General features: G+C 49.4%; 1 protein-coding gene across 1 annotated transcript; it reads left to right on the top strand.

Annotated features, from left to right (window-relative positions):
• The first annotated feature begins 830 nt into the window (after positions 1-830).
• LOC140901208 (11-beta-hydroxysteroid dehydrogenase 1-like) lies at positions 831-6,865 on the top strand. The gene is given in 7 exon segments (XM_073319629.2): positions 831-1,164; positions 1,848-1,978; positions 2,624-2,735; positions 3,870-4,055; positions 4,893-5,036; positions 6,317-6,357; positions 6,359-6,865. Coding segments are annotated over 7 exon segments (891 nt in total). The 5' UTR covers positions 831-1,076; the 3' UTR covers positions 6,548-6,865.
• The last annotated feature ends 1,140 nt before the right edge of the window (positions 6,866-8,005 follow it).

The raw sequence follows: 8,005 nt of genomic DNA, 5'->3' as shown, positions 1-8,005 counted from the left end.
GAGTTCAGTGCAGACTCTCTGAAACCCTGGCTCCTCTGATGAGGCAGCCAATTAGTGGCAGCCAATTAGACCACTACGATAAAATGAGTTAAATTGGGAAAGCATCTTCTGAACGACCTGGGGCCTCCAGCTCAGCACCCACAAGGGTGACCCTTTGCGGAATCAAGGCCCTAAAGAGTATGTCTACACTGCAGCTGGGGGGTGAGCCTCCCAGCCTGTGTAGACTGACTCGTTCTAGCAGGGCTTGAGCTAGTGTGCCGACGACAACCGTGTGGATGTTACAGCTCAAGTGGCAGCTCAGCCTCTCAAGCCCACACGCCCCCTTGGGTCAGAGTGCGGGTGGCTAGCCTGAGGCTCTGCCAGCGCTGCAGCGTCTAAAGAGCTACTTTTAGCATGCTAGCTCGAGCCCTGCTCGAACGAGTCTGCCTACACAGGCTGGGAGGCTCACCCCCCAGCGGCAGTGGGGACACAACCAAAGTGTGTTACCCAGTCCAGAGCACTGCAACGCTGAACCAATGCCCCCAGCTGGCGGCTTTCATGGGCCTGACTTGCTTTCCTTTTGCCTGAACTGCAATACAATTGCAAGCTCCTTGGTGCAGGGTCCGTGTCCTCTTATATGTCTGCAATAGTGCCTGAGTGCAGAGACAGTGCTTAGCAGACAGATGATAATACAACGCAACGTTCTCCCACCTTCAGTAGGCAGTCTCCAATGCTCCCTACAGTGAAATTTGATGCTTTCCAGCAAAGGCACACCTCTTTCAGGGTGTTGTGCAAAATTCTGTATTTTAACGTAGGGACAGGAAATATTAAATAAGCTGGCCAGACCCCAAAGTGAAGCTGTCACTTAGGCTGAGATTTATCAACTCTGAAGAGGAACAAGTTAAAGGTTTTGATGGACCCATCAATCCCACCACTGTGATTTTCCAAAGGTTGAACCTTTGGGGAGCTGCAGTCATTTCACTAACAGGTTTTTAAAGGGCAGGCATTGGTGCTTCTGTCTGGAGCAGATCTGCGGAGGAGTTGTTGTTTTTTTCCTTCTTCTTTCATGCTTGATTATTTCCTGATTCTGCAGTGGGATGGGTCTGCTGAGAAAGATTTTCATTCCCTTTGTAGGATTGGTCTTGGCCTTCTGTTTTTATTCAGCAAGGGAGGATTTTAAACCTGGTAAGTTATTAAAAGCAAATGTATTTTTAAAATTAAACAGAAAAAGCCACGTTTGAATGTTTTACACAGGATGTGTACAGAGCCTGAAATAAAACATGTCTGGGCATTTGTTACACTGCAGATAATAGACCACTCTGCTTCGCAGAGCTTTCAAACTACATCAAGCAAGTAACACAGAGAAATATTTTCTTAGGAAACAGGTGAAGTAGGAGTTTTATTATTCGGATTTACAGGGGGGGAGCTCTTAACATTCATTTTCACATGATTTATGTTTGTAAAAAAAGAGCAAGAAAAAGGCTATTTTACAAAAAAAAATTTAAAAATACTTATTTAAAAACATTGAAAATATCTTTTTTGAAAATGGCTGGAAATTTTAATTATCACCAAAAAAATTCATATCCTGATTTGCAACATGATAGTTTAAAAAAAAAATCTGGCCATGTCCCTGTTAATATTGCTTTTTTCACATTAGGAATTTTAACTATTCTTCTTACTACAGTTTTCTTGGGACAAGGCAGAGAGTTTGCCTGGTGCAGGGTGAACATGCTAGTTTGGGCAGGTTAGACTGGCTTGTTGTCCACTTTGGTTTCTTGACCCCGGAGGGCATGGGGTGGGGGGGTAAGAGAAGGGAAATCTTTCTCTGGTATCCTGGTAAGTTAACATCCCTGTGCCTTGCTTTCCAGAGATGTTGAAAGGGAAGCGAGTGATCGTCACTGGAGCAAGCACTGGAATTGGAGAGCAAATGGCTTATCACCTGGCGCGGATGGGAGCCCATGTTCTGGTCACAGCACGGACGGAAGCCAAGCTTCAGAAAGTAAGTACCGAGCACACACACGAAGGTCAGTCTTATGTCACACATATAGACATACAGACACGCATGGACACTCACCATTGCAATTACATGATATGCGCAATGGTACACTCGCATGCTGATTCTCACACATGCACAAACCTACACGCATGCTTGTGAGGCACAAACATGTACATATTCATGCTCCTGGTCATGCACACGCATACACTCTTCTTTTTATACATGCGCTGGTATCCATGCTCACACCCACTCATGGACACACAATCTCATACGCACAGTCACATGTGCACGAACACACAAGAATGCCCTCTCACTGCATTGCAGTAATATACACATGCCCCACTCATCCTGCAAGCACAGACTTCCACTGCAGAGCAGACTCTACTGGGAAATAGCCAGGTTGCTTCAGATTTCCATGGTACACGGATTTTGCAGTCCCAGGAGGCTCCAATCCCATTCTGGCATCCTTTAGTGCCCACTGTTTAAAGCCAGAGCCAGAGCGTTCAAGACAGTAACCCTTGGCAGGCCGAATGCGCTCATTCTACCCACAGAGCCACGTCTATCCGACCATGGATGTAACACACTGAGGCGCTCCAAGGTTCATCAGTGGGGAATGTGTTTCTACAACATTCCATTCATGCGTTCCAGATCATCACCCGGTGTCTGGAGCTGGGGGCAGCCTCTGCGCAGTATGCGAGTGGCAGCATGGAGGACAAGGCCTTTGCCGAGCATGTGGAGAAGGAGGCTGAAGTAGTGCTGGGTACGTTAGCAGCTCACTGTCTGGAAATCGCCATCCGACCTTTAACGAGTGATGAAACGCAGAGAGATGTGGCATCGCTCCTTAGCCACATTACTGTCTGCCACATTAAAAGGCAGGAAAAGCAGGAGGGATGTGGAAATGTCCTTCATTCTTCTCATTACGTGTGTGTGTGTATAACGAGAAGAATGAAGGATTTTATTCCTATTTGTATCTCACATTCACAAGTGACCAATCCATACATGCAGTAACTATATCGAGTTATAGTTACAATTATTGTTAAATGTATTAACTGGCCACTTGTGAATGTGAAATACAAATAGGATTGAAGAGAGCCACCATAGCATAGACAGGCTTTGTGCATGCACCCCCCGCCTCCCCAGCTCTGCCAACGCAACTCTGCCCTCATTAGAAGCATCATCTGTTGCGTCAGTCTTTGTTCTGCTAGTGGACTGCAATCCTACCCTGCTGGCCCCGCATGCTGTTCGAAACCTGGACCCACACACAGCTCGACCATTCAGGCTTGATCTCAAGTGCACTCGATTGCAGTCCTACACCTCCGTAATACTCCGCTCCTGGATCTCCGTCCCAGAGCCATGGGTATTACATTCCTAGGCCTTCCGTTTGCTTTGTGCTGGAGCAATCTTGCTATGCCCATTATAGGTCACTGCACAAAGCTGTGAAAAGCCACACCTGTCTGTTCTCTCTTGCCACACATCCTGATGCTGCACATGTGGGCCCACATGCAGGTCAAGAAAGATCTGCTTGCCCCCCCACACACACACACACATCCTGAATGAGAAGAAAGTACAAATCACAACACAGTGTTTTTGTAATAGAGTCTGAGGACTGGGACTTGGTGAGTGCATGCCAGTCACACTTGTACTGGCAAGCAGAATCTGGATTTTGACCCAGCTCTGCAGAGATGAAAGGCCCGTGCAGTGACCCAAGAGCCTCCCTTATTATTAAAAATAATAAGAATAATAGATGTATTTCATTCCAAAGAATAGATTCCTGCAGAGATTCATAGTGACTAAAGGAAAAGATACGTAGCGTAGACAAGTGGTGTGCTCTGAACTTCCTTTGTCCTCTTCCCCTCTAAACTAAAGCATCCCTGGCTCTCCCCTTTGCTTTCAGGAGGCCTAGACATGCTGATCCTCAACCACGTTGGCAACTCGTACTTTAACTATTTCGACGGCGACGTAGGGCACGTGCAGAAGCTGCTGAAGATTAACTTTCTCAGCTACGTGGCCATGACTGTCTCAGCCCTGCCCAGGCTGAAAGACAGTGTGGGCAGCATTGTGGTGGTTTCATCCATGGCAGGTGAGCCTGAACGGGGACAGAGACCTGGGGGCTGATTTTCAGAAGTGATGAGCACCTGAAAATCCAAGGGATGTCAATGGGAGAGGCAAGTACTCAGCACCTTCAAAACTAAATTACACTTTCCTTGGGTTTGGCTCCCCCTAGTGCTTTGTCACTAGAAGCTGATCACCTTGGCATGCTTCTTTATGACAAACAAAGGGGATCATCGGAGGAGTACAGCTCAAGCTCTTCAGATATTGGCATCACAGTCTGACCAGCACAGACTGGAAATATTTGGCTCTCTCCTTGTATTGGCTATTTGACCGATTAGACAGGGTCATTTTGTTTCTGTGGATCAAGTTCAATAGCTAGCTGACTCCACTAGCTGATAGTTCTCTGGCTTACATGAAGCATCTTAGTGACAGGTGTCCCTATGGTAAATCTGCCATCTTAGTTAACCCCTCGCTGGTGAGCTCAGCTGTGGCGCCAAGGACCCAAAGGGCCACTGAGGCTGAACTCAGCATTGTGGGTGATCTCTCCAGGTCAGGTCTGAGCACATCCGTTGAGAGCATTGAAGGTGGGAAGCTTACGCTGCTGCCACCTGCTCTGTGCGTGGCCAGGACATTTGGCTGGGCTAGTCACAGGACCTGAAGAGAGTTCAGAGCAATAGGGTTTGAGTGCCCAGATCCCTTGCCGTCCTCTGAACCCCGCGCCTGCATCTCTGGGGCCGTTGGCGTGACACTTCACCGGCACTCAACGCACTTGGAAAGAATGTTACATCTGGTGCGGAATCAAATAAATCTTTACGCAGCACTGTAACAGAACTTAACCATGTCGACACTGCTGCTCTGTGTCTAGGTAAAGTTGGGTTTCCATTTACCGCTCCCTACTCTGCAACCAAGTTTGCCCTGGATGGGTTTTTCAGCTCCTTGCGGCAGGAATTAATCATTCAGAAGGTTGATGTTTCCATCACGCTCTGTATACTCGGCTTCATTGACACAGGTAAGATCAGTGCCGTGTGGACCTTGCTGATTAGGAACTAGTCACCCTCCAAATTCAAGCGTTTTATCCTAACTTACAAGTTGCTTCACACCTCTCTCCCCCATTCCTTCTCCTCTCCTGCCTCTGCTCGACCCATGCTACTTGTCAACTCCCCACCAATGTTCTTGTCTTCTTTCATGCCACCCCAAATACTTGAAATGCCCTCTCTGGGCTGATCTGGAAGGACACTACCCCCACCCTCCTCCAAATCCTAGTCTCAGCCTGGGCTACACTGAAATTTTATACCAGCATAACTATGTCAATCAGTGAAAAAAACCACACCCTGCCTGGCATAATTATGCTGACAAAACCAACGATGTAGCTGCAGCTATGTCAACCAAAGAGTGCTTCCATAGACGTAGCAAATGTTGTAAGGGGAGCTGCACTGATAGCACAATTCATTCTGTTGCTCTAAGCTACATCTACACTAGGGGGCTATGCTGGCACAGCTCCGGTGACATAACTACGATGGTATAATCTCCGTAGTGTAGACATACCCTCAGACCCATTTCTGACTCACCATCCCAAAGAAATCAGCCAATGAATAATGGCTAGGCCAGCCTGAAGTGCAGTTAGGGTAAGTCTGCGGGCCAGATCCTCAGCTGGTATAAATTGGCCTAGGTCCACTGAAGTTAATGGAATGACAGCAATTTATACCAGCTGAAGAAGTTGCTGTATATTTATGTACTGATGCAAGTACAACGTGAATATATAAAATATGAAAGTGTATGCATGAGAGTTGCTTGGAAAATGGGGGAGGCGGGGGGAATTTACAACATTTTGCAAAATTCTCTTCCTCTGTTGAAATCTCCAACTTTGAGTTTGTTTTGTCTTGTTTTTACAGGCTCTAGTATGCCTATCAAAATCACTGAAACTGAGCTGACTCCCTCTCCCCAACCCTTGTGTTACTCATCTGCTTAAATCATAAGCTTTTGGGGGCAGGGTTTGCATTGACCTCTGCATCTGTAAAGGGCCTAGCACAATCGGGGCTCTTGTCTACTGTTGACTGGGGCTTCTAGTGCTACCAGGGTACCGAGCACACGTAACAACAAGAGAGGGGTTATGCTGGTTTTCTCCCAGGCTCACTAAGCCACTCAAGGCTCAATTGATGTTAAATGGCTTAAAAACAATCAGTAAAACAAGCAAATCCAAGCCGGGTTCAGCTGGCCCTGGACGTGCAGGGCTCACTAGTGGAGAGGACTGTAAATCTGACCAAAGCTCCTTTTGTTCTACGGTGCTAGAAAGTGCCATGAAAGCAGCTTCTGATGTGGTGCTGGTGTCCCCCTGCGCCGAAGGAGGAGTGTGCGCTGGAAATCATCAAGGCGGGAGCCCTCCGCCAACGGGAAATTTACTACAAATATGCAGCTACCAAAATCCCCTTCCTGATCCGGGACTGGGCTCCAGAACTCCTGGATTATCTGATCAGAAGAAGCTACAATGTGGAAAACCTAAAGAAAAATTCATCAGTCTGAGTTCTCCACTGCCTTTCTGCTCATATCTGTCTCTGGGGTTACCTTAAATCAAGGCCTGGTGTGCTGTGGAGCTCCCTAGCCCAGGTTCCTTCTCATTTAGGGAATGCAATGCTGGGATCCCTCATCGTGTGACCCTGGGATCATGTGGTATTTTACAGTCCTGAAAACCAATGCAGCATGCCTCGGGTTGCCAGGTGTCTGTTTTTTTACTGGAATGCCTGGTCAAAAAGGGACCCTGGCAGCTCCAGTCAGCACCACTGACGGGGCTGTTAAAAGTCCAGTAGGTACCGCAGTGGGGCTAAGACAGGCTCCCTCCCTGCCATGGCTCTGCATGGCTCCCAGAGCCAGCAGGATGTCTTCCCGCCACCCTGGCTCCTATGAGTAGGGGCATCCAGGGGGTTCCGCATGCTGCCCCCGCCCCAAACGCCAGCTCTGCAGCTCCCATTGGCCAGGAACAGCAAGCAATGAGAGCTGCGGGGGTGGCGCCTGTGGACAGGGCGGCGCCTGTGGACAGGGCGGCGCGCAGAGCCACCTGGCCGTGCCTCAGCGTAGGAGCCAGAGCGGGGATATGCCACTGCTCCTGGGAGCTACCTGAGGTAAGGGCCACCCAGAGCCTGCACCTCTGACCCCCTGCCCCAGACCTGATCCCCCACCCACCCTCTGAACCCCTCGATCCCAGCCCGGAGCACCCTCCTGCACCTCAAACCCCTCATCCCCAGCCCCACCCCAGAGCCTGCACCCCTCCCACACCTCAACCCCTTGCCCCAGGCTGGAGCTCCCTCCGAATCCCTCAGTCCTAGCCTGGAGCACCCTAAGGCACCCCAAACCTCTCCTCCCCAGCCCCACCCTAGAGACTGCACCCACAGCAGGAGCCCTCACACACTCCCACACTCCAACCCCCTGCCCCATCACAGAGCCCAATCCCACACCCTGAACTACTCATTTCTGGCCCCATCACAGAGCCCACACCCCCAGCCAGAGCCCTCAGCCCCTCCCTCACCCCAATGCCCTGAGCCAGCCCAGGGAAAATGAGCAAGTTAGTGAGGGTGGGGAAAGCGAGCAACAGGGGGGGGGGGGATGGAGTGAGTGGGGGCAGAGCCTAGGAAAAGGGGTGGAGCAGGAGCAGGGCCTCGGAGGAGGGACAGGGCAGGGGCTGGACAAGGGTGTTCAGTTTTGTGCCAGTACAAAGTTGGCAACCCTAAGCATGTCACTCCTGTCATTACAGGATACAAACGCAGGCACTCCTGCTCCTGCAGCTGGGAGCGTGGTGAAGTCATGCTGGCCTTGAAAACCCATGTTTTGGAAAAGATTTTTGAATTCGGTGCCCTGGGATTGCATTTCCTATAACTCTTCCTTAGCTCACACTTCTCCGCATTTGAACATATTTAAGGACCAATTGACCTCATCAGTGAAATGCAATGGCCATTGCCTTTACCTCACTCGTCCTGTCTCAATATG

Source organism: Lepidochelys kempii, chromosome 21 (assembly GCF_965140285.1).
Source record: "Lepidochelys kempii isolate rLepKem1 chromosome 21, rLepKem1.hap1, whole genome shotgun sequence".
Classification (NCBI taxonomy): Eukaryota; Metazoa; Chordata; order Testudines; family Cheloniidae; genus Lepidochelys; species Lepidochelys kempii.
The sequence above is the reverse complement of the archived record's forward strand: the minus strand, read 5'-3'. Positions and strand labels throughout refer to the sequence as shown.